The sequence below is a fragment of the Micromys minutus genome (genome assembly GCF_963924665.1).
Source record: "Micromys minutus genome assembly, chromosome: 29".
In the NCBI taxonomy this organism is placed as follows: Eukaryota; Metazoa; Chordata; class Mammalia; order Rodentia; family Muridae; genus Micromys; species Micromys minutus.
Genome location: NC_137964.1, coordinates 13,739,437 through 13,765,887, shown reverse-complemented (window position 1 = coordinate 13,765,887; position 26,451 = coordinate 13,739,437). Strand labels below are relative to the sequence as shown.

The following is a 26,451-nucleotide window of genomic DNA, read 5'->3' as shown; positions in this document are numbered from 1 at the left end:
GTTTCCTGAGAACGTCTCTAACTGACGCAGAGCTCCTCAAGTAGGACAGTGAACTCCAGGAATCCAACTGCACCCACCTTCCCCAGGAAGTGGAGTACGCACCTATCTTACGTGATTTCTGGGGATCTAACTCGGGTTGTCCTGCCTACAAAGCAGGCACTCTACCCTCGGGTTGTCACCAAGCTTAATTAGTAGTAGTAGTTTTTTTTTTTTTTTTTTTTTTTTTTTTTTGAGACAATCCATGTAGTCTTATATACTTACATAGTCTAACCTGGCCTCGAACTCACAACCTTCCTGCCCCACCATGCCCAGCTATTTAAGTTTCATATATGCCCCCCCACACACAGTCCTTAGATTATTCTCCATTTTTAATTCATTTAACTTATGCCTGTGCGCATGCACACAAGCCGCAGAGCACCGATGGAGGTCAGAGAACAAGGTGAGACCACTGGAGACTCTCTCCTTCCACAATGTGCTTTCCAAGGCTCAAAGCCAAGAGCATCTGTCTTGGCAGCAAACGCCTTTGCCCGCTGAGTCATCTGGCCAGCCTGGTAGGTGATTCTAAACAGTATTTTTAGAGTCTCTGTGTTTCTTCTGCAGTACATCACATGATTCTAGGTCTAAAGGTCGTGTTGACACCAACCACACTCCCCAACCCCCCAAAAAAGTTACATGTTTTAGATTTTATGATTGGCATTGTTGAAGGTGTTTTAGCTTACATCAGCTCAGTGAGCCCTTCTTGAATCATGTGACTGTGCGAAAGATGACGCCAATCAGGCGTGGTGGTACATACCTGTCATCCCAGCCCTGGATGCAGAGGAAGGAGTCAAAAGTTCAAAGTCATCCTCAGCTACACATGATTTTAAGGGCAAGTCTGGGCTACATGAGACAACATGAAGGTTCCAGGGGCTGAAGTCTCAAAAGTGTCTACAGCCTTTAAGTCCTGACTGCATCATGAGTATGGGATCTCCTCTGAGAAGCTAGGGCAGTGTTCCCCGAGTGACAAGGGCTCACAGCCACGAATGGTAGCCAGACACAAGCATGCTGAACTACAGTGTTCCAATGCTGTATCAGGTGTGTGGGTCAAAACTGCAGGGGGGCTGATTCAAACTTCCCGCCCTAGATCAAGACTTTATGTAGTATTTGGAAGTAGTATTTGGGCTGGAATCCAAAGGATAGAACAGAAGCTCCTTGAGTGGAAAAGAACAGGAATTTGAACTCAGTTGAACTACCTGAGCAATGACCAAATAGGGGAGTTAGAGGCTGGGGGCTGGTTTAGAACAGAATGTGGTAAGAGATGAAATTTTAAGATGGCAGTGTAACTCAGTGGTATAAGTGTTTTCCTATAATCTGCCTGTGTCTGGGGACATGACTCTGTAGTAGAGTCTCTGCCTAAAATCCCTCAGTGAGGGGCTGGGGGCGTGGCTCAGTGGTAGAGCCCCTGCCTAGAATCCCCCAGTGAGGGGCTGGGGGTGTGGCTCAGTGGTATCTGCTAGCATGTACAAAGTCCTGAGTTCCATTTGTTCCTAACAAACACAAATACATGCACACACACACACACACACACACACACACAGAAAGAAAAACATTCTTATCACCCAAAGACAAGCACTAAAGCCTTGGTACCCCTTTGCAGGCTTCTTTCTACACATTTGGAGGTACATGAAATTAAATCACAGCTTGTGAAGCATGGGAAGAACCCTGAATTCTATGTCCAGCACAAGGAAAAGTAAGGAGAAGAAAGCAGAACAAGGAGAGTGTGCAGACAGCAGGACTGACTGTACCATGTGTTCCTACCCCACCCACCTTTTGTAATGGTCTTTGATTTGTTCCAGTACCATTTATGTGGGCACTTGACTGGTAGCAAGACTCAGAAGCTCCAAGGGTTACCCTGGGCTTGTGAATCCACAGTGACAACAGCAAGAGACAAGAGATTGGAGAAGGTGGCACCAGCCATCAGGATAAGGAAAGGCTTCTTAAAGAAGTGCCTGTGAGTGTTGACCAGGAGTCTGTAGAGAGAGCATTCTGGAAGCTAGGCATGGTGGCTAAAACCTGAAACTGTAGCACCCGGGAGGCTGAGGGTAGGGGAAAGTGAATTGGTGGACAACCTGGGAGATATGGTACTTCAAGAGCAGTGTAGACTATGGAGTAAGACTCCATCACAAAAAAAAAAAAAAAAAAAAAGCATTACGGGGTGGTGAGCTGCAAGTTGGCAGGCCTGGTGGGTGGTCAGAGAGAGGGAAGAGATGTGTGGTTAGACCATGATGGCAGGGTTGTACCACAATGACATACCAGCATAACAGGCTATTTGAGTCTAACCCAAGACACGAGTCAGCCTATGTGACCTGGGGTTGATTTTCCTGGTTGCTCATGGAAGATTGGGGTCTGAGGACATAGAGGCCTGTAAGATGCTGACACGGGGGGGGGGAGTGGGAGATGATGTCACAGGAAGAGAATGAGTGGATGAATGGGAAGCATAGTGAGGAGCAAGGTGAGGGATCAAAATTGTGTGAGGGGGGGATTAGTGTGGGGGGGTGTGGGAGTGTGTGTATGTGTGTGGGTGGGTGTGGTGTGTATATGTGTGTTTGTGGTGTGTGTGTGTGTGTGCGTGCATGTGTATATGTGGGTAGATGGGAGTGTATGTATGTGTGTGGGTGGCTGTGGTGTGTGTATGTGTGTATATGTGTGTTTATGGTGTGTGTGTACCTGAGGAGAACTGAGTTTGAGGTTCAGGGCTGTTCCATGGGCAGAAGTGGGAAATTGTCTAGGTTAGAGAGGAAGAGGGATGAGTTAGGATAGTGTCTTAATTTCTTGTTGCTGTAATAAAATACTCCTACAAAGGCCAGAAGTTGTAGCCTTTAATCCCAGCACTCAGGAGCCGCAGGTGGGCAGATTTCTATCCATTTGGAGCCAGTCTGGTCTACATAGCCAGGTTCAGCTCAGAGCTTCCTAGTGAGACCCTGTCTAAAAAAAAAGCATTACTCTGAGGAAAGCAACTCAAGAGGTCAAGGGTTCATTCGGTTCACAAAAGTTAATGTTGCAAAATCTATCACTGCAGGGAAATCCTGGTGTTAGGGACTTGAAGCAACTGGTCATATCATATTCACTACCAAGAGCAAAAGCAATGAATTAAAGCGCACATGTTCAGCTCACACTGTCCACCCTTAAACAGTTTAGGATTCCTTGCCCAGGAAATGACGCCACCCACAGTGGACAGGCCTTTCCCACTTCAATTAACATAATTAAGATAACCCCCAATAGACATGCCCACAGGCCAACTCAAACCAGACAGTCCTCTACTGAAGATTCTTTTCCCAGGTGATTCCAGATTATGTTAAATTGACAATTAAAAGGAACCATTACGAGCAACTTCCTTCTGTAAGCCCCCAGGAACTATCAGAAGGAATGTGTGGATGGTGCTCCTAGCCACAGTTGGAAACCAGAGACTCAGAGAGATGGGCAGTGATATCCTCAGGATCACACAGCAAAGAGTAGAAGAGCCTGATCTAAAACCCTGTTGGTGAGATATCTGTCCTTTCTTGAAAAAGCTAATTGGGGCTGAGTTTACAGCTCAGTTGGTGCAGCGCTTGCCTGGCATGTGCAAAGCCCTGAATTCCATCCCCAGAAGGGTGAGAGGGAAGAATGTTGCTGAGATGGCTCCAATCTATACATGCCCAACCCTTCCCTCTATCCTTTGCATCCCACACCCTGAGAATAAGACCTTCAGTTGCTTAGCAACTAGCAGAGCCTTGGAGAAAGGACCCGGAAATAGCTTATGAGGCGGTTCCCTCTGTTAAGATAGAGGTTGAGTGTGTGTGTGTGTGTGTGTGTGTGTGTGTGTGTGTGTGTGTGTGTGCCTGCGCGCCATGCTTCTGCTCTACCCCTAGCACACAGAGGACATGGATTTCTGGAAAGCTGATTTTTCCACGTCACCTTGGGCAGTCCTTGGGGGCATTATTTCCAGAACAAAGGAGAGATGCTCCTATTGAGACTACCTCCTGCAATGTTAGTTTTGGAAGAGTTAGCCAGATGCAGTGAAGACTTTAACTCCATCAGGAGCGGGAAGAGAACGAAGCGGGAGAAACCCCCATTTCTGCAGGGCTGCTGTGGAGGAAAACTGAGAAAAACCACAACACAACCCTGGGATATGGCTGGTTTAAACTGAGCCCGGTGGCTGGAGATGCTGCTAAGACGTTAAGCACTTGCTGGAGAGGTGGCTCAGTGGTCAAGAGAACTTGTCTGTCGCTCTTGCCCAGGTTCGATTCCCAGACGGTGGTTAACAACTACCCATAAACCTAGTACCAGGGGATTTGATATCCTCTTCTGGACAACTCAGGAACCAAGCAGGTATATGGCGAACATATATACATGCAGGCAAAACTTTCACACATAAAAGAAAATAAGTTCTTAATATCTTTTTATTTTACTTGTTTTTTTTTTTTTTTTTTTTTTTTTTTTTTTTTTTTTTCTGACAGAGTTTCTCTTTGTAGCCCTGGCTATCCTGGAACTCTCTTTGTAGCCTAAGTTGGCCTCCAACTCAGAGATCTGCCTGCGTCTGCCTCCTAAGTGCTGGGACCAAAGGCATGTATCACCATACCCGGGAGTGTCTTTTCTTTTTCTTTCTTTCTTTTCTTTTTTTTTAAGGCTAAAGTCAGTGGTAGACTTCCTGTCATTTATGAAGTCCTGGTTCCATCTTAGCACCAGAAAATAAGATTTTTGAAATTTTTATATTCCTAGGCCGTATAGGCATGATGGTGCATGCCTTTAATCCCAGCACTCAGGATGGAGAGGCAGGCAGATCTCTGAGTTAGAGGCCAGTTTGGCCCACAGAGAGAGTTACAGGACAGTCAGTACTGCACAGAGAAACCCTGACTGGAGGGGGGAAAAAAAAACAAGCAATGAAAAAAACAAAAAACGTTTGTGCTCATTTATTTATTATTGTGCATGAGCTACTGTTCAGGTATGTGGAGGTCAGAGGAAAATTTGCAAGAGTTGGTTCTCTCCTATCACGTAAGTGTGTGTGTGTGTGTGTGTGTGTGTGTGTGTGTGTGTGTGAAGCGCCTTTACCCTCTGAACCATGTCACTAGCTTCATATAAAGTCATATTTAAAGTCATATCTAAAGTCATCTGGGACTGGAGTGGCTGGAGCATTAGCGGGTAGAGCGCTTGCCTAGTATGAACAATGCCTGGCGTTCCATCCCCAGCACTTCATAAACCGGGCGTGACCGTGCATACCTGTAAGCCCCAACACGTAGACTGAGGCAGGAGGATCAGAAGTTTAAGGTCACGCTTAACTACAAAGCAAGTTGGAGGCTAGGCTAGGCTATAGGAAATCTTGTCTAAGGAGGGAAAAAGTGAAGGAAAATCAAAATACAAAGATCTGGCCTGCATCCACCTACTGTACAGATGGGGGAAAACTAGCGTGGAGTACATTCATGTCCTGAAGTGACGGTACCGGCTCCTCCCTGTACAACGTGAGAACAAGCGGATTAGAGCGGCGAGTGGGCCCTAAACCTCCAGGATTAAGTCAAGAGAGAGAGCTTAGCCAATGGAGGAGAGCTAAGTGACCACCCCACCTTGTGATTTATCTGTCCCGCAGGGCCCGCCGCCGAGGACCTGAGTCATGTCCTCCACCGTGAACAACGGGGCTACCGGCATGTCAGCTCCGCCCGACGCTGCCAACGGCTTCCCGCAGCCCGGCGGCTCGTCCGGGTCCTGGCCGCGCGCGGAGGAGGAGCTGCGCGCCGCCGAGCCGGGCTTGGTGAAGCGCGCACACCGAGAGATCCTGGACCACGAGCGCAAGCGGCGCGTGGAGCTCAAGTGCATGGAGTTGCAGGAGATGATGGAGGAGCAGGGGTGAGTAGGGCGTGGCGGGAGGGGGCGGAGCCAGACAAGATGTGGGTGGGGCGAGATCAGACCAGAACTTGGCGCTGGAGAAGTAGTGGGCGGGGCTAGGGCGTGGTGGGGCGTGGCGGGGCGTGGCTAGGGCAAGGAATGGTAGGGTCTTGGTTACACTGTGGTCGGGAGTTTGATGCAGCAAGGCAAAGAAAGGTAAGACAGGGCGAGGTTGGATATAGTAGGCTCAATCAGAACAGAATGGGATGAGGCTAGATGGAGACTGAGTACCTGGTGAGGAGGAGTCAGAGTAGGGGCGTGGTCAGGATTGCTTTATGGTGCCATGGAGGGGAATGGCAGAGAGGAATGGCACAGTAGGGGTGTAGCTAAACTTTCCAGAGGGGCACCTAGACAGGGAATGGTCAATCTTTACTCCTGGAGCTCGAAGCTATTTCTCTGAGAACTGGAAGGGACTGTGGCTGGAGTGTGACATGGGTCCAGGGTGGGGGTTTGATTGTGAACTTGGCAGTGGTAGAGTTGTGCCCAAGGACTTAATGTGACAGCAATGTAGGTTGAGGACAGGGTGGGGTGGAGCCAGGGCTGAAATGGGCATGAGTTTGGGCTACACTCTGGAGTTTGGTACATTAACAGGGGTGGGGACTGTGGGGCGTGACTGTTCTAATTGAGGGGACCTCACCTGGATGTGGTGGTGCAACAGGGTGGGGTGTGGCCGAGACCCGGGACTAAACGGGGCTTGGCCTGGCATGGGGAGTGGACCTAGGAGCAAACTTGGGTTGTGGCCCGGGGTCTGGTCAAACTTGTGGCAGGTCCCATGTCTTATGGGGCTGATTTAATGTTGATTCTAGTCTGCAATGCTGGCCTTGGTGGGGTCAGAAAGATTGGGCAGATCGAGGGCAGGGTTGGAATAGAGTTGACATGTTCAGGGAGGGCTGGATGTCTGGGTTGGAGCCTGGTGCTGAGTCTAAAGGACACCGGGAACCAGCAGCCTAGTCTAGCAAGGAAGTAAGATCTGGACTAAGCGGAACCACAAGCCCAACCTTTCATTTATGCCTTAGTTCAGACCATCTAGAAACTGTCTCTGACTCTCTAGACCAGGCTCCAACTCACGAAAGCCACAGGGGTGCATTCCCCACGCCCTGGATAGACCTAGTGTTGAAAGCATAAAACATATAAACATAAATGACAATTCAAGGCTTCAGTTTTTACAATCTGTAAAATGGATAGAGATGCCAAGCTAGTCAGGCTAGAAAACACAGGGGTTTTCCTAAGTAACCAGGCTTCCTGCAGCTTCGGCAAAGTTGTCATGACCCCTTCCTTAATCTAGTCACTGAGATGGATGGTCCAGGGCTCAGAAGTCACTCCTGTCCTTAGTCGCGCACACACACAGATACACACAACCACACGTGCTTGCACACACACATAGACATATACAAGCATGCAGAAACATGCATGCATGCATATACGTGTATATGCAAACACACATTAAATAAATAATAATTTACAGACTATGTAGTCCTGGCTTAACCTTTGCAACGTAGACCAGACTGGCCTCAAACTATGAGATATTCCTCCCCCCGGCCCTCCTTCTTTCCTTTTGAATACTGGGACTAAAGGCAGCCATGCCTGGCCAAAAGTAAATGAATAAATTAAGTAAAATAAACTTTTAAAATTGTTTAGTGCCAAGTTGGTTTAGTGAGACGTTCCCACTCCTGGTGGACGCAGGCCTGGATACGGAAACCTGTCTAGAATCTATAGGCTCAGAGAAAGCCCTTGGCCCACTTCAAATCCCAATAAAACCCAGAGCTTGGGCTGGGATGAGGTTTAGAACTGCCTAGCATGCCTCAAGGTCTGGACTCCTTCCCAGTACTGCACAAGACCATGTGATGTGCTGTGTTGTCTACAATCCCAGTATCACAGAGGGAGAAGCACACGAATCAGGAATGTGAGGTTGTTCTTGACAACCAATCTGAGGTCAGCCCAGACTACGTGAGAACCTGTTTCAAAAACAAAGATCCAGGGAATGAGAGTGCATGCCTTTGATCTCAGCACTCGAGAGGCAGAGGCAGGTGGATCTCTGTGAGTTCAAGGCCAGCCTGGTCTACAGAGTGAGTTCCAGGACGCCAAAACTACCTAGTAAGACCCTGTCTCAAAAAAAAAAAAAATGCTTTGCTGCTCAAGCCGTAAAAAGAGAGTTCAGAGCCCCCACTTCAGAGAACTTATAAAGACTCCAGCTCCAAGGGGTATAATGGCTTCCTCTTCTGGCCTCCATGGACACCTGCAAATATACATTAAAACAAGCACATTAAAAAAAAAGAAATATAAGCATTCTAATTTTTATGGTTTATTTAATTAATGTATATGAGTGCTTTTTTCTCACACACACCCAAAAGAGGGCATCAGATCCCATTACAGATGGTTGTGAGTCATCATGTGGCTGCCAGGACTTAAACTAAGGTCCTCTGGAAGAGCAGCCAGTGCTCTTAACTTCTGAGCCATCTCTCCAGCTCTCTCAACATTTTAAAAAAAAAAATTTGGGGGGTATACCAATTAATTAATTAATTAGTTTCAGGGACTAAAGTGAGGGAGAGAAGGGGGGACTTCAGCTCTAAGTATCTCTGAGGTAGTACAGAGCAAACACGCTAACAGCATTGCTAGAGCAAGGACCACTCCCAAGATTCTGGAGGTACAGGTTACTATGGAAACACAGTTGGTGACACCCTCCCTGGTAGGGTGACCTCCCTTTTGTCAATACACACACAATGTGTTAAGTCTTTGTGTTGCTGCCTTGGATCTCTCTAAGGTGATCCTAGAAGTTTGTGGATCAAAAGATGTTCTGAAAGGCTGAGACTACCTTGGCGGCAGACCGACTGTGAGACTCACCCAGAGAGAGGCTGGGCCTTGGCTTAGGAAACATAATTCATGTTTCCCTAACATGTACAAGGCCCTGTATTCTATCCCTCAGCAACCCCTTTTAAAAACCCACATACATAAAGAACGTGTTTGTTTGAGTTTTGCTTTAAAACAAACAAACAAGCTTCTGAATGCTGTAAGGTGGTGGCCCACACCTTTGATTCCAGCACATGGGAGGCAGAGGCAGGTGGATCTCTGAGTGCAAGGCCAGCCTGGTCTACAGAGAACATGTCAAGACATCCAGGGCTACAAAGAGAAACCAGGTCTTGAAAAACAAGCAAGCAAACAAATAAAAAAAACTTTTGAAAACTAAATTAGGGGGCTGGAGAGATGGCTCAGTGGTTAAGAGCACTGACTGCTCTTCCAGAGGTCCTGAGTTCAATTCCCAGCAACCACATGGTGGTTCACAACCATCTGTAATGGGATCTGATGCCCTCCTCTGGTGTGTCTGAAGAAAGTGACAGTGTACTCATAAAATAAAGAAAGAAAAGAAGGAGAGAGGGAGGGAGGGAAGGAAGGAAGGGGGAGAAATATATAATACAGAGAGAAGAGAAGGAGGGGAAGAAGGAAGAGAAAGAAAGGGAGGAAGGGGAAGGAAGACAGGTGTGAAGGAGGGAGGGGAAAGAAAGAAGGAGAAAAAGGAAAGGAAGAAAGGGAGAGGAAGGGACTGAAAGAAAGCCAAAGGTAGGTGGGGAGGTGTGGGGAGTGTGGACATGGAGAGGAAGAGAGTACATTGAGAGAGAATAACAAAACTACAGAAAAGTAGACACCCTCAGTGACCAAGAGCTGGAGAGCAGGTGGGAGTGCGCTGAAGGAGTGGCCTGGAGTTAGCAGTGAAGTACCTGTTCCCTGTTCCCCACAGATACTCCGAGGAGGAGATCCGGCAGAAGGTCGGGACCTTCCGGCAGATGCTGATGGAGAAGGAGGGAGTACTGACCAAGGAGGACCGGCCTGGGGTCCACATGTGAGTACTTGCCTGAGTGACAGCAGGGGAGGGAACAGCTCAGGCTGCAACTGGATGTGTGTGTGTGTGTGTGTGTGTGTGTGTGTGTGTGTGGGTGTTTCTCCAAATGCGCCATTAGGGGATGGTGTGAGTGAAGGAAGATCATAAACTCTGCCCACTAGACGCTCTGGCCTGGCCCAGAGTACAAGGTACAGACAACTGAGGATTCCTGAGGGCCATTTGCTGCGTCCTGTCTATGGGCTACAAGCCAGGGGACTTCAGAAATGTTCAGACCTCAACATTGCAACCAACTGACAATGTGACCACAGGCAAGCTACGAGTTAGCCAGTGGGTCGGTTATTCCTACTTGTAAAATGAACTCCAGAATAAGCCTGTGATGTGCTCTAGATTGTGAAAAGCCAAATGTTAATGGGCTGGGGGTGTGGCTCAGTAGTAGAGCCCCTGCCTAGAATCCCCCAGTGAGGGGCTGAGGGTGTTGCTCAGCAGTAGAGCCACTGCCTAGCATGCTGGAGGTCCTAAATGCAAGCCCCAGCATGGGGAAAAACTGTAGAAAATGGAGTGGAGAAATGGCAAAGGGTAGCCCAGTGCTGTGCCTGATAATGTATTCAGCAAATCCTTCAGAGCACATTCCAAGGGTGTCTTGCTTGCCAATGGCCCTTTCTCTACCCAGCACTGAGGATGTGCAAGAAGCTAGAGAAAGGCTCCTGGTCTTTCTCTCAGCAGTGGTCCCAGCTCAGCAGCAGATGCCTTTCTGAGTCCCCAAGCTTCTGTCCATGTTTGTTCCACTAAAACATAATTAGGCTGGAGAGATGGCTCAGCAGTTAAGAGCACTGGCTGCTCTTCCAGAGGTCCTGAGTTCAATTCCCAGCAACCACATGGTGGCTCACAACCATCTGTAATGGGATCTGATGCCCTCTTCTGGTGTGTCTGAAGACAGCTACAGTGTACTTATATATAATAAATGAATCTTTAAAAAAGAACTAATCAACGATTCTATGTTCTGAGACAGGACGATTGTCATGGCACACAGTGAGTTCAAGACCAGCCTGGGATATATAAAGAGACCTTGTCTCAAGAAAGAAAACACTCTCCAAGGCTCTATGAACAGTTGATAGTTGCTAGGGGGAAAAAATGTTGGTTTTAACATTTATTTACCTATTGTGTGTGCATGTGTGTGTGTGTGTGTGTGTCTGTGCGTTAGTGTACATGCATGCCAGGGTGTGCATATGGAGGTCAGAGGACAACTCCTGGGAATTAATTTTCTCCTGCCGTGTGGATGTTAGAGTGAACTCGAGTCATCAGACTTGGCAGCAAGTGCCTTTATCCCCTGATTCATCTTGCTGGCCTGTAGGGGGAAAACCATTTTTCTTTAGTGGTATAAGCCACTGTTAAGTTATTCTGCAAATAACTCTTCAGTCATTGTGTTCACAAAGTGGGGGCATCAGAGGCTGGAGAGATGGCTCATCAGTAAAGAGCCGTAACTGCTCTTGCGGATCAGAGTTCAGTCGCCAGCTCCTTTGTTGCGCTGCCCACAACTGAAATTCCAACTCTAGAAGATCCAAAGTCCTCTTATGGTCTCAGCCACCTGCACACATGCGGCACACATTCATACACAACACACACACACACCACGTGTAAATAAAAATGACCAATATCTTTAAATGGTTTCTGGTGCAGGGTGGTGGCGGCGGTGGCGGCGGCAGCACACACCTTTAATCGCAGCATTCAGGGGGTAGAGGCAGGTGGATCTTTGTGAGTTTGAGACCAGCCTGGTCTACACAGTGAGTTCCAGGACAACTAAGGTTGTTAATTTCTGTGAGTTTGTGGTCTACCGAGCAAGTTCCAGGACAGCCAAAGTTGTTATACAGAGAAACCCTGCATCAAAAAAAGAAAGAAAGAAAGGAAGGAAGGAAGGAAGAAGAGAAAGGAAAGAAAGATATCAGAGTGATTGTGTCAGAGTGATTGTGTGTGTGTGTGTGTGGCATGTATCACAATATGGCCTGGAATTTGCTATTGTTGAAGATAACCTTGAACTTCTTTTCATCCTTTTTTGTTTGTTTTTGTTTTTAACAGTTGGGCACAGTAGCATATGCCTTTAATCCCAGCATTCAGGAGGCAGATGCAGGCAAGACCAATCTGGGCTGCACAGGGAGTTCCAGGATAACCAGAGCTACATAGTGAGACCCTATCTCAAAAAAATAAAAACAAAAACAGACAGAGACAGAGACAGAGAAAGCATGAACATGTGCAGGTACCCACAGAAACCTAAAAGGAGCTTCAGATCCCCTGAAACTGGATTTGCAGGTGGTTGTAAGCCATTTGCCATGAATACCAGGAATCAAACTTGGTCCTCTGCAAGAACAGCAAGTGCTCTTAACCCTGGAGCCATCTTTCCAGCCTGACTTTGAACTTGTGGTCCTCCTGCCTCTGCCTTCAGAGTGTTGGGATTACAAGTATGCACTACCACGCTCAGCCGGGAATGGAATGCCAGGCCCCATACGTTTGCCAGGCAAACATATATTTAATCCACTTGGCGTTCATCCCCGGCCTGAAAGTGAGATCATTATTGGTTCTACTTGTGATCCCTAAAACAGTGTCGTTCTCCCAATGTTTGCACAAAGCGTCAGTTTCATCGAGTAGGGAGAGGGTGGAACCAGAAGCCTTCTATCTAGGTGCATATAATGGCATTAAAGACTGGGTGCGCTGGCACATGGCTGCAATACCAGCACTTGGAAGGCAAGAAGTAGGAGTTTAGCACTGTGGGTGGGGGAGAGGTTCTCTGGGACTTGCTGGCTTCCAGCTTAGCTCCAGGTTCAGTGACAGACTCTGACTCAAGAAAATAACAGTGGTAGAGCGAGATGTTGTTGTCCTCCTACCTCTGCATCCATGCATTCGGGCACCAACACACCCCTGCCCACGTACACATACCCCACATGCATATACAGCACACACTCACACACAAAACAGTGATAAAGGCGCTAACAGCAAGGGCTGCACCGAAGGCTGGTAGCTATCCGTGGTGCTGAAACCAAGCTTGTTCTTGGGCCTGAGGTGTACATAAATAAAGGTGAGGTTGCCACCGCCTGGCCACACGCTTCCCTATGGACCCAGCAACTGAGCCAGTTTTCACACCTTTGATGTATAGGGGAAAGAGACAGACGCTCCATCCATGTGTCAAAATCTCTAAGTCCAAGGTGAGCATCCTGGCCTCTGGCTCCCTGCTGCACCACAACCCCAGCTATCTGACTTGGGAAAACCCTTGAGTTCTCTAGCTCTTCATAACTTTATATTTAAAATGAAAGCAGGATACATCCCTTCGTAGGCTCCTTCGGCCTGGAGGCTAGCCCAATGGTAGAGCACCTGCCTTGAATCTTCCATGTAGCACTGGGGTATGAATCAGCTGTGGAGTGAGTGTCTACCAAGAACCCACCCCAGTAAGACTCTGGGGATGTGGCTCAGCTGTGAACCCCTTGAAGAGCATGCAGGAGGCTCTGGTTTCTATTCCCAGCCTGAGAAAAACATAAATAAATGTGTGAGGATTAATACCTAGCACACAGCAAACACTGTCTTTGACTTCAATCAACAACTGCTCAATTTCTATTGACTTCTAACATGGTTTCGCTGCCGCAATGAATTAAACCTCTGATACCATTAGCGAAACAGCCCAAGTTGTCTGTGTCATGTACTTTGACCACAGGTCTGGTTCCCTTCCGCCTGGCTCTCTCCATGTTGCCTGCCAAGTCTAGGGTTTCCTCCAGACTCTATAAAGTCCTGAGTCTCTGTATTTATGCCCTGGCCTCCTATCTTGACATTCCACAAATGATAGACTAGTGTTTAGGAGCATTTTAGATAAGTTCTCTACCACATAACTGTACTCTTACCCCCAAACTTGGAAGCCCCTACAGTTAACAAGAGCAGGTGGCAGGAGAGGTGGCTCAGTGATTGGGAGCACTTCTCATTTTCCGGAGGACCCAAGTTCAACTCCTGGCCCCCACATGGTGGTTCACAGCCATCCCCAACTCTAGTTCCAGGAGATCTGATGACCTCTTCTGACCTCTGTAGGCACCACGCATGTACGTGATGCACATGTAAACAGGCGGACAGGACACTCACACATACAATAAAATGAAAAATCCTCATCTGAAAATATTTGTAAACAATGAAGGCAGACCCAGACTGAAGTGGCCCCACCCTGTGGGTCTTTGTGGGTCATTATAAGTTCACACTGGCTTCACAACAGACGTGGGACCACCCCTAGGAAGCAGTCCCTCTTTGCCCGTGTGTTGCCTGACTGACACGAGTGATCATTTCCTGGGACTATCCTCGCTCCAGACTGCCATCAGAATTATACTGTACCAATATAATTAGACTATACCATGTCTAGAGATGACCCTGCAAAAGCCTGAAGCCAGGAGAAGGGTTTTGACAGGAAGCGGCAATGTTGTTTAGAGATGTTTCCCTTTGGATGACTGGTCCCTGGGATGGGAACACGTGTGTTTGTTACCTTTCCAGACCTGTGGTCAAAGTACTTGACACAGACAACTCGGGCTGTTTTCTTAAACGGCAGAGGTTTAATTCACCGTGGCAGAGGAAGCATGTTGGAATAAATGGCGTACATCTCTGCAGCCAGAGACTGTCAGAGAAACGGGAAGTTAGAAGTGCACAATGTGCCTGTCAAAGACATTCCCCACAATGACCCACTTCCTTCAACTGGCCCCGCCTCCCAAATTTCCACCACCTCCCAAAAGTATACCTATTCATATTTTGCTTCTGGTTTATTTACTCTTTCTCTCTCCCACCTGTGTGTTGGGGGGCATAAATGTACATGTTCCATGCCATGCGTGTGGTGAACAACCTGCTGGACTGAGCTCTCTCTTTTCACCATTTGGGCACCACATGAACTCAGGTCATCAGACTTGGCAACGAGTGCCTTTTACCTTCTGAGCCATCTCAGCAACCAGCCGCTCTCTTTCAAAAGTCTCATGCTTATATAATAAGCCAAAGTGTTTGGGCAAGCAGGCTTACAGAGGCAATATTTACGAGCTACTTCCTAACACAGTGCGAACAAAGTCTAGTCATTTTCTCAACATGTCTAATTTTAGGCGAGGTGTGGCCTCTCTGAACCTCATCATTTCATCTGTAAGATGAGAATGTTAATGACAGTTCCCATGTCAAAGGCTTGTTCTGAATATTCAATGATTAAATGAGATAAATGCTGGGAAACGCTCGAAATACTGTCTGGCACCCGAACTAGCAATTATCATAATAGACATAGGACCAATGTTTGCCCTGCACTGGGAGGCATGGGATAGGAGAATGCAGATCCAGTTCTTTCCTGTTCCTGCCACTATTCAGGGCCTGGGTGAGGCCAGTGGCATGATGTCTGAGTGGATGGGCAGCAAGAGAAGAAGACCCTTTGCCCAGAATCCCCACCGCTATCCCAGATCCTCTGTTGACTGGACCTGGTTAAAGGAAAGCAAAACCAGTTAAGTAACCAGAGTGGTGGCAGACTAGCCAGTGTGGTAACTTAGCCAGTGATAACCTGAGTTTGATCCCTGGGACTTGCAGAGTGATAGAAAGAATAAAATCCAGCATTGTAGCACACATGCTCACATACTACACACACTCACACGCATGCGTGCATACATAGATTCGATAAATAAATGGATGTAATTTTAAAATTACCTCCCTCAAAGTCCAAAAGTCTCTTTCTGACAAAAAAAAATGGTATAAGGAAAAGCCAGTGAGAGGCAATCTTTTGTGTATGTGTGTGTGTGTGTGTGTGTGTGTGTGTGTGTGTGTACATAAATGTGGGGACCAGAGATCAACTTTGAATATCTTCCTCAATTTCCATCTCCCTTATTTTCTGAGACAGACTCTCGCTGGCTGAGAGCTCACCATTAAACTGAATGGGCTGGCTGACACATTCCAGGACCTCCCTCTCTTTCTCCAATGCTGGGATCTCACGGGCACATCCCTACACCCAGCTTTTTACTTGGGTGCTGGGATGGGACTCAGGTCCTCCTGCTTGCACGGGAAGCCCTTTGCCAACTGAGCCATCTCCCCATCCCCCTCCATTCTTGGTTTCATGTAGCCTAGACTGGCCTCCTCCTTGCTGGCCTTCACCTCCTGATCCTCCTGCTCCTCCCCACCCCCAAATGCTGGGATCACAGGCGAGCGCCGCTGCATGTGACCCGGAGACACCTTTTCATCTCATAATCAGCTGTGCATGTCCGAGCTGGTCACCTCTATAGTGACTCCATCCTCCCTTACCCATAGACATATTCCATACATATAATGAGCCATTATAGGTGACAAACTCGGATTTAAGAGCAAAAAACAAAACAAAACAAAACAAAAAACAAAAACAAACAACAAACAAACAAACAAACAAAAAAACATGTTAAGGAAGTCTGGCATTCAGCACGTGAGGCCATAGCCACACAAAAAGTAACAGTTAAAACGTGGTGATGATAGATGGGGGGGGGGTGCGGTGATGGCTCAGTGGGGAGAATGCTAACTAGGAAGGCAGGAGGAGCTGCACTTGGCTTCTCTACACTCGGGTAAAAGCCGAGTGCACTAGTGCATCTGCAAGCTGAGCACTAGACAGGTGGAATGCTGTGGATGCTGGGGCCTTGCTGGCTAGCTAGTCTAGTTCCAACAGTGACCTCCAGGTTCAGTGAGAGACCCCGTCTCCAAAACTTAAGGGGGGAGCTGGAAAGGTGGCTCTGAGCACTAGTTACTCTTGATAGAATCAGGATCAACTCCAGCCCTCGCATAGTGGCTCACAATCATCTCTAACTCCAGTTCCGGGGATCCAGCGCCCTCTTCTGGCCCCTACAGGCACTGCATGCACATGGTGCACGTACACTTCTACAGGCAAACAATTGTACATATAAAATTGATTTCTTCAACTAAAGTTGAGAGTTATAGAGGAAGATACCCTGGAGATGGAGCCATCAGAGAAGGAATGCACAGAGAATGGGGAAGAAGCAGGGAACAAGGCGTGCATGAAGAATATCAGTGGCCAACCTCACTGGGCAGTTACAAAGTCTAGAAAGGTCCTCCACTAGGCATTGCCCAAAGGGAGTGACTTGATTTTGTATCTAAGCGTCATCATGCTTAACTCTGTATCAACTGAGGCTTCCTCCTCCTACCAGCTCACCCTCCTCCCTCCAGTTACATGTGATGTCCCTACATTTAGTCCCCACTAAAGACTGGGTTTTACATGTCAGGCATTTGTGTGGCTGAGGAGATGTGTGGAAAGTGAGGGACCTAGAGCTCCAGGGGGCTGGACATGTCAGTGGAGAGAGACAAGGACAGATGGGAGGAAGCCAGCAGCCTCAGGATGAGGAAGAGCAGAGAGATTTGAATTGAAGATGATGATCACATTAGTCTCTCTAACACCCTTCCAAAGCTTCCCAGAGAGCCATGTGTTGGCCCCAAGGCCGTCAGGGTTTTTGAAAGTTGGACCATAACTATTGCTTTCTAATGTGCTAGGGATTAATTTCAAAGCCTCACACTAACAAAGGTTTTTATCATTGAACCATGTCCACACATGGCTTCTTCTTTCTTTTACTTTTAACGATTTATTTACTTATTTTATCTATTTATTATATACAAGTACACTGTAGCTGTCTTCAGACACACCAGAAGAGGGCATCAGCTCTCTTTACAGATGGTTGTGAGCCACCATGTGGTTGCTGGGATTTGAACTCAGGACGTCTGGTAAAGCAGTCAGTGCTCTTAACCACTGAGCCATCTCTCCAGCCCAGCTTTTGTCTTTTAAACACAGAATTTAGTTAATAATAACTTGAAATTAATGACCTGATTGTAGTTTATTTATGTTGATAAGCATATGGATATGTGGGTGTATGCAAGTACCTGCCAAGGTCAAAAGACGACAACATTTCGTCCCAGAGTTGGATTGGCGGTAGTTTAGAGTCCCTTGACATGGTACTGGGAATTGAGTTGAACTCTGGTCCTCTGGAGAGCAGAAAATACTGTTAATCTCTGAGCTATCTCCCCAGCCCTGGGATTTTGATTTTTGTCTTTTGTATACGTGCATGGTATATGCATGTGCATTCATGTATACAAGCATATGCACTTACTCATGTGTTTATACATGTGTGTGCATGTGGAAGTCAGAAGACAATGGTCTGTTCTCTCCACCACTACCCTTTGATTATTTGAGAAAGGGTTTTCTCTGTGTAGCCCTGGAACTCACCCTGTAGATCAGGCTGGCCTTGAAGTCCCAATGATCCACCTGCCTCTGCATTCCAAGTGCTGGGATTAACATTTGCCACCACCACTGGGCTCTACATGATTTTTTTTTTTTTTTTTTTTTTTGAGACAGAGTTTCTCTGTACCTGGTACTCACCACTTTGGACTGATGGAGGCCCAGGGCTCTTCCTAACTCCAACGCTTTCTTCTGGGATTACAGGCGCGTGCTACCACGCCTGGCTTTTTATGTGGGAGCTGGGGACTCAAACTCCCGTCCTGCGGTTGTGCAGTAATCTATCTGCCAAGCCATCTGCTGAGCCCCAGCCCTTTTATTTCTTACTTTTTATTTATTTATTTTGAGAGAGAACAAAGAGAAAGAGAGGCAGTGTGGGAATGCACACATCGTTCTGTGTGTGGAGGTCAGAAGACAATTTGCAGGAGTCGGTTCTCTCCTTCCACCACATGGGCTCTGGGGACTGAGCTCAGGTCACTAGAAGCAAATACCTTTACCCGCTGAGCCATTTCGTCAGCCTTTCCTTGTTCGTTTATTTATTTAGCTATTGAGATGGAATTTCTATAAACGTTCACCCTGGGCTTCCTATGTAGTACAGCTGACCTCAAACCTGTGATCCTCCTGCCTCCTGAGTGCCAGGATTATACCTGTGTGCCACCGTGCCTGATGAAAAGCCTTCCCTTACCACACCACCACAGCCAGCCTCCCTTCCTTCCGTCTTTTGTGTGCTGTTCCCACGTGTCTGTGATGTGTAAGCCAGCAGATGCCCCCCGCCAAGTAATCACTACTGGGTTATGCTCCAGTCGCGCAGATCGGCCTCTATGTTGAGCCCTTCAGAGGGAGACTCTTACTTAATCCTCTGCTCAAAGCCAGGGGAATCTTTTTTTTTTTTTTTTTTTTTTTTTGTATAGATGAAGTCCCGGAGGGTCAGCCAGCACACTCGTTTCTGGATTCAAATCCATCCTGAGAATCCAAAGCTGCTACCCTGGTGCTGGGATCCCTTCTCTGCACAAAAAAAAAAAAAAAAAAAAAAAAAAAAAAGGATGAACTCTGTGTGGGCAGCCCCTAAGCGTGCATGTGTGTGTGTGGGGGGGGTGGAGAGCTGTTCTTCTGAAGCCAGGGAACTGTCTCCACCAGAGTGAAAGATGAGGGAGGTAGAGGCTGCCACCCTGGAGCCCATTACTGTGGAAGATCATTTGTAGGCTTGTTTGATTAAAAAGAAAGAAATGTAGGCTACCAAGATGGCACAGAGAATAAAGGAGCTCACCACTAAGCGGAACAATCAGAGTTTGATCCCCAGAGTCCACGTGGTGGAAGGAGAGAAATGATGGTCGCAGGCTGTCTTCTGACCTTCACACTCACGGTGGCATATGTGAGCCCCACTCCCACACATATGTAGGTAAATAAACATTTTTTTAAAAAAAAGAATGTTTTAACAATCCAGATATCTTTTTTAAAGAATTGTGTTGAGAACAGGGACCTTATCGGGTCCCAGGTCACACAGTGGCTCAGGGACAGAGCCATCATGAGTCCCTGAGGGGAGTGGGATGCCCAGATAGCACTGAGATGCAGGCATCCACACGCCAGGCATCTGCAGTAGAGGATGCCTGGGGGTGGGGAGGCCGGCAGAGGGACTGGGAGTTGGGAATGGGAGATGGCTGGCTCCTGCTGGGTGAGGTGGAGTTCTGAGATCCTGAGACAGAAGGGGAGTGGATAGAGATGCTGGAGATGCAGAGAGCCGACCCCCCCACTCCCCACCCCCCCACCCCGGCACTCTCTGTGATTGATGAAGACAGCCAGCAGCTGGAGCCTGGAAGTGAAGAAGGCCTCTGGAGGCTTGGGGGGGGGGGTGAGGAGAGGCTATGAATATTTCAGAGGCTGAGGCCAAGGCTGAAGGAAAAGAGGAGGGAGGGGAGGGACAAGGGAGGAGGGGGCGCTCAGGGATCTGGAAAAGCAGATGTCAGCTATGGGGGAGGGGCTCTTTGAAAGAATAGGGAAAGGGAGGCCAGTAGGGACACCAGGATGAGACAAGCTAACAGTCACTGGAGGAAGACTTGGAGAGGGGTGAGGAGGAGCTCAATAAATGAGGCGGATCTAATTGTTGTATTGCTGCTTGAGGCAGGCTCTCTTTGTAACCCAGATGGCCTCAAACTCCCTAAGTATCAAAGGATGGCCTTGAATTTCTGAGGTGCGCCCTGCCACCCCAGCTTAGGTGTTGCAGATGAGCTAGACAGGCACTTTGCCAACTCTGCATTCCCGGTTTTTGGTTGTTTGTGTGTGTGTGTGTGTGTGTGTTACTGGGAATGGAACCAAGGGTTTCCCTATAGGCAGGTACTGTACAGCTAAGATCAGGACCTCAAGCCCTTCCCTGGGTAATTCTATACACGTGCTCCACCTTGAAGCTGCATCCCCAGACCTTTGTTCATTCATTCATTCATCCATCCATCCATCCATCCATCCATCCATCCATCCATCCATCCATTCTTATTTAGGTTGACCAGGCAGGCCTTGAACTTGAAAACCTCCTGCCTCAGCATTCCTAATGGCCGGCATAACAGACCCGCTCTGCCCGACTTGGCATTTCTCTCTCTTTTGCAAACCACTGCTCCGGAGTTTGGGTCACTCAGATCTTCATCAGGCCGTCCAGGGCTGGGGATGGCAAACCCCTGGTCTAAGGCACAGCCCCCTCTCCCCAGCCACAAATAACCCAGAGGTCATCAGGGCAGGCTGCAGAAGCCGGAAGGCCTCTCTGAGGCGGATGGGCAGCGTCTCTGTCTCTCCTTAGCGTGGTAGAGACCCCGCGACGAATGGAGGGCCTGGCGCCTGGCCTGGAGTATCCACCCTTCGATGAGGACGACGGCCCAGTTGATTGCGACTGCCCGGTCGCCTGCTACCGCGGGCACCGGGGGTACAGGTGAGCGGCCGCCGCGGCGGAGGGGAGGGTAATACGGGGTCGCCTCCCTCACCTCCCGCTGCCGCCCCTTCTCGCTCAGGACCAAGCACTGGTCCAGCAGCTCCGCTTCGCCCCCTCCCAAGAAGAAGAAGAAAAAGAAAGGCAGTCATCGGAGGAGCCGGTGAGAGTGACGCATGGCCCTAGGGCGAGATGGGGAGGGCCTTGGGGTTCCCATCTTGGACACACATGGGACACGGATGCTACACTTAGAATCTGCAAACTTAAACCTGCCCCTCTGCAGCTTGACATCTCCACCTTAGTCCCGCCCATTCTCTAAGCTCCGCCCACTCTAAGTCCTGCCCCCACTGGGTAGTTCATCTTCCCAGGACTCACCATCCTGAGTGTGTGTCCCTGGGAAGGGGGTCATTACTGAACCTCAACTACAACGCCTCCATCTCTATGTCCCTCCTTCCCCCCGCCCTCCACCGAATCCTGAGGGACAAACTGGGGCCACTAGCTAACCGGAAACATCTGTCCTTTCTCTCTGCCATCCACCCTCAGCAAAAAGAGGCGACTAGAGTCAGAATGCAGGTCAGTGATGAAGGGGACAGGAACGGGGTGGGGGTGTGTGCAGAGGGGAGGGCTGGGGTCATGGGAAGGGGACACTTGTGGGTGGGAAAGAACCTAAGGGTACCTTCCAGAAATGGGGTCTGACACCTCAGGAATGTTTACATACCCAGCCCAGAGATCCCAGGGATGGGACAGCTCAGAGCCGGTGAGTTGGCTTAGTGCAAGGCCCTGGGTTTTCATTTCAGCATTGTAAGAAAACCAGAAGTCCCCCCCCCAAAAAAAAGTTTCCCCTTCCCTCATGAGCACACTCTTGTGATCCCACCACTCAGGAGGCCAAGGTAGGAAGATCATAAATGTAAGGCTAACCTGGGCTACACAGCAAGACCTGCCTCCAAAACAAACAAAAATAACTAAACAAACAACAATATAAAGGTTCTGAGGAAATAGCTCGGATAATAGAGTGTGTGCCTTGGAAACATAAACATCTAAGTGGGACCCCTAGAATCACACACACACATCACACCACACCACACACAGACATCACACCACACACACACATTACATACACCCACATCACACCACACCACCACACAAACATCACACATACACAGACACATATCACAGCACATCACACCACACCACTCACACATCACACACGCACATACACACACATCACATACAAACACACACAGACACACATCACACCACACACACAGACACAAACACATATTATACCACACATAAGCACACACACACCACATCTCACACACACACACACACACACACACGTTTCTAATCCCATCAGAGGACGCAGAGACAGATGGATTCCCAGGTTCGTGGGCCAGCTGGCCTAGACAAGCCAAGTCAGCAAGTCCCAGAAACCAGTGAAAGACCCTGACTCAGAAGTCCCCAGGGGCTCCACAGTGACAGAGGTCACAAAGGCTGTCTTGTCTTCTCTGTGCTCCATGTATGCCCCCTTGCCGTGTGCACACAAACACACACGATACATAAATGTATGTGGAGGGTACCTCATTAATGATGCCCGAGGCTGACCTCTGGGCTCTACATGCGTGAATACATGCATCTGCGCGCACACAAAGGCAAAAGCGGTGACTAAAGACACAGGCTGCAGCATCACATCCATAAACTTCCGGTCATTCTATACAAGGCACTCTGGCCTTCATTACTTCAGGGCCCCTTCCCAGCTTCCAGACCTTGAGCCCCACCAGCCGCACACATCCTCTCCCCTCCCCCGAAAGCTCACTGGTGCCCACCCATTTCCACAGCTGTGGGAGTGCTTCCCCCCTGCGCAAGAAGAAGAAGAGTGTGAAGAAACACCGTCGAGATAGGTACTTTGCCCTCTCGACCCCACCCCCTGCCAGCAGTCTGTCTCAGGACCTGGGCTGGCGGTTGCCTGGGCTGGGCTCCTCAGTAGCCATTCCACAGGGGCTCAGGAGGATTTTTCATCCTACAGGTCCGATTCTGGGTCCCGGAGGAAGAGACGATACAGGTGAGCTGTACTTTCCTGAACGGGCATACAGAGGTTGCTGGTCTCCTTTAGGGACCAAAGCCACAGTCGTGGGGGGGGGCAGTTAGGGGGGAATCTCAGAATCCACTCTGGCTCCCCCTCCAGAGGCTCTTTCACTGGTGCAAGCGAGGCTGAAAGACAGGTAGGCCCGAGAACTGCTTTTAGCCTTTGCCGGCCTCAGCCCCAAGAATTTCCAGAAAGAGTTGCAACTCCCTCCCGTGTCCAGAGGGTGTGTCAGGGGATGCCCTCTTTAAAAGTGGAAGCACCAGGACCCCAAGTTGCAAGGAATGCGACATGCCAGGCCAGAGCATCTCTGTGAACTGGGCGGGCTCAGTGGGGAGAAGGTGGGATGCCCAGGCTGCGGCTACAGGTGGAGTTTTGGCATATAGGTTGGCGTATGCTTCTCTACAGGCCTGACGGCTGGGCCATGGTATGACTTCAGGGATGACTAGGGGAAAGTGGAGGGGGGGGACGGACCCAGGCATAAGTTAGTAGAAAACTCAATATCAGGGGTCAAAAGATATAGGCCTCCGTCCCCGCACTCCTGAGCAAGTATAGCCTCCAGGCCCTTCTGCTGGTGGAATTTACAGAAGGCCATTTGTACTTAGTGGTAGAAAAGCCTATACATCTTCCCCTCCCTACCCTTTCTATTTTCCCAATTCCCACCCCAGCCGCCCCACCCGGTTTTTCCCTCCCTCCCAGAACGAATGGGTAGCGCGGGCCTCTGCTGCCCCCTAGTGGCCACATGCTGTGTACAGCCCCTCTGATTAGGACAGTACTACTAGGTGAAACTGAGGCCCAAAGCAAGCCGACTTCCCCCTCCCAGGTCTTTTCCTATTCCTTTCTCGCTTGTTGGAAATACATTTCTTTGTCTGTTATGTTCGTTTGGGATTTGAAAGGATTTGGTGGCATCAGAGAGGGGACAGGAGATGGAGTGAGATTATTAAACGTTAAGTGGAAAACGGATTGTGACGGCCGTAGACAGGTGGTGCATCCGCCAGCGGCACATGCATACGCCCCCCTCGTCATGAAACCTGGCTGTACCCTACGGGGTGAGCTGGGCAGATCCCTTCAGCCAGGGAAATCCAGGTCTAAGAGAAGGGCAAATCGAGTTTCCAAGCTTCTGTACCTGAGCTCAGCTGGGCTCCAGCGCTCTACACAGCCACTCTCTGCCCCGCTCTTCTCAGACTTGGTCTCTGCTCCCTGCAGATCGAGAAGCCTCAAGAGCAAACGAAAAGAAAAAAACAAAGAGCGAAAGAGGTAAACACACTCCCTGCTCCCTCACCCCTCAGGAAACCTGGCCTTTCGGTACCCCCAAACCACCCTCACCTCGAATCATACCTCCAACGGTGACTTGAACTGAAAAGGATAGTTGTCTGATTGTGCCAGACGGAAAAGTTAAGATTTGCTGAGGAAGCCCTGTGAGCCAGCGACCTTAGGATTGCTGGAGCCTAGGTGCCTTGCCACCCCTGCATTCTTTCCGTCCCTTTGCCCTTTCAGCCACACACCTCCATTCCAAGACCAGGTGAGAGATGAGATGGTCTTTGGAAGTTGGAGCTGTCTCCAGGAAAAGTGCTTTTCCCTAACTCTCAGAGATGAATTGGAGACCCTATACCCAGACTAAGACAAGACCCATTCAGGTGATTTATATAAGAGAGCATACTTGGGGGTGGGGCTGATCCCAGAGTGACCTTTCTGGGACCTACCCCAAGTCCCTGAGGTCAGGCCAGGCTGCACCATGGTCAAGGCAAATCGCATGTCCATCAGACTGACTCTTTTCGCCCACCCCAGGCCTCACACTGAGTCTCCAGGCAGAAGGTCCCACCACCATAGTAGTGTCAGCTCCCACAGCCCCTCAGTGTCCTCACACTACAGCGATTCCGGATCGCCTAACAGGTAGGCTGAATCTTCGGCGTGGGGTCAAAGGGGATGCTTCTGAGCAGGCTGGGACAGTGCTTGCCTGGTATGCACGAAGTTCTGGGTTTGACCCTCAGAACTGCACAATCCAACTGCGGTAGTGCATGCCTGCAGCCCGGGCGATTCAGAGATGAAGGTAGGGAGGTCAAGTTCAAGGTCATTTTAGACTAGATGTGGAGTTGAAGGCCAGCCTGGGCTAGATGAGACTGTCTTTAAACACACACACATACACACTTGGGGTGCAGGGGATTGTTGTATCCCTAAGGGTTGGGCTGCCTGGGGCAGTGCCCAAAACCAGTTCACCAGCCAGAAGCAAATTGGTGTCCACCTGGAGGAAGAAATTAAATGTGAAATCCAGGTAGTGCAGGGCTGGCTCGCTCTGGGGTGCTCTCGCCGTGAAAGCGCGACTTGGGAACCAGGTCACTGGCAGAGGGGGCGTCCCACGCCGGCTCCCCCCATCCCTCCGCTCTCCCAGGCTGAGCCCCAAGCATCGAGATGACGGACGGAAGACAGGCAGCCATCGATCCAGCGAGAGCCGGTCGCCGTCCCCATCGGGCGGCAGCGAATGGGGGTCGCCCCAGCAGAACGGAGGCAGCAGACAGCGAAGCGGAGCGCACGGGGGCCGCCCCGGCTCGGCGCACAGCCCGCCCGATGTACGTACGCTTGGCTTTGTGGAGGGTTCGCCACACCGCTTGTGCGGACTGCGCCGTTCAGGGTGGGCGGGGTAGCTGAAGGGGCGGGGCCATAATGGGTCTGTAGGTGACCCGACAGATGCTCTCCCTGTTTTCATCCCTCCGACTTGTGCTCCTCAAGGGGTGTCGGGTGCCTTGTTCGGTTGGATGTCGGTTGGATGTCGTTCCCACCTGGGCCTGGTTTCTGGTGAGAGATTGGGGGTGCTTGGGCACCTGCATACCTGGGCTACTTTCGGCTTGGCAAAGTGAAGGTCAGAGAAGGCTTGACCATAAAAATAGTTGGGATCATTCGCTGCTGGGGGATGAGCTGAGGTTTCTTGCCTTCAGGGAGCAAGAGAAGACTGTAAATATGTCAGTCAGGAACTAGAGTGAAGTGACTCAAATTCCAGCGGGTGTCATGTGACACCAAAGTCCTTACCCCTTCGCTAAGTACTTCCCTCCCCTTAATTTCTTCCATTAACCCTTCCCACTTCTCTCTCGGGACCCTGTAATGAGCTTCTTTTGTACTTGGCCCAGCACTCCCACCTTGGACCGGTGTCTCCAACTTGTCAGCCTCTCTTCCCAAGCTTATCAGTACTGAGACAACTATAACTCTCCTACAATTACTGCCCTCACCACAAACTGTGCCCACCCATCCTCGGGAGGGACACAATCACCTCTAGATCTGCAAGCAGGTGAGGTGAACGTAGGAGCCCAAACAAAACACTAGACCGTTTGCCCCAACTATAGACCCCATCTGTCTGTCAATCAGATCATGAGGCTGAGGCCTCTCAGGGAGCTGCAATGCTGATAAGGCCTCCGGGTATCCTCAGGAACTTGGGATAGGATAGCAGGGTCCTTTCCACAGCAGCCATGCATTACCCAAGATGCCTCGCTTCATCCATG

General features: G+C 49.4%; 1 protein-coding gene across 1 annotated transcript in view; it reads left to right on the top strand.

Moving 5' to 3' along the window:
* Positions 1 to 5,623: 5,623 nt before the first annotated feature.
* Positions 5,624 to 26,451, top strand: part of SRRM3 (serine/arginine repetitive matrix 3) — a gene marked incomplete at its 5' end in the record, with an annotated part of 37,078 nt that continues 16,250 nt past the window's right edge. The window contains 10 exons of the mRNA XM_080940481.1: positions 5,624 to 5,856; positions 9,629 to 9,730; positions 20,752 to 20,880; positions 20,960 to 21,040; positions 21,421 to 21,450; positions 22,716 to 22,778; positions 22,904 to 22,939; positions 24,167 to 24,217; positions 24,749 to 24,853; positions 25,350 to 25,527. Of these exons, the coding sequence (XP_080796607.1) occupies positions 5,624 to 5,856; positions 9,629 to 9,730; positions 20,752 to 20,880; positions 20,960 to 21,040; positions 21,421 to 21,450; positions 22,716 to 22,778; positions 22,904 to 22,939; positions 24,167 to 24,217; positions 24,749 to 24,853; positions 25,350 to 25,527 (1,008 nt within the window). The remainder of the gene's footprint in view (positions 5,857 to 9,628; positions 9,731 to 20,751; positions 20,881 to 20,959; positions 21,041 to 21,420; positions 21,451 to 22,715; positions 22,779 to 22,903; positions 22,940 to 24,166; positions 24,218 to 24,748; positions 24,854 to 25,349; positions 25,528 to 26,451) is intronic.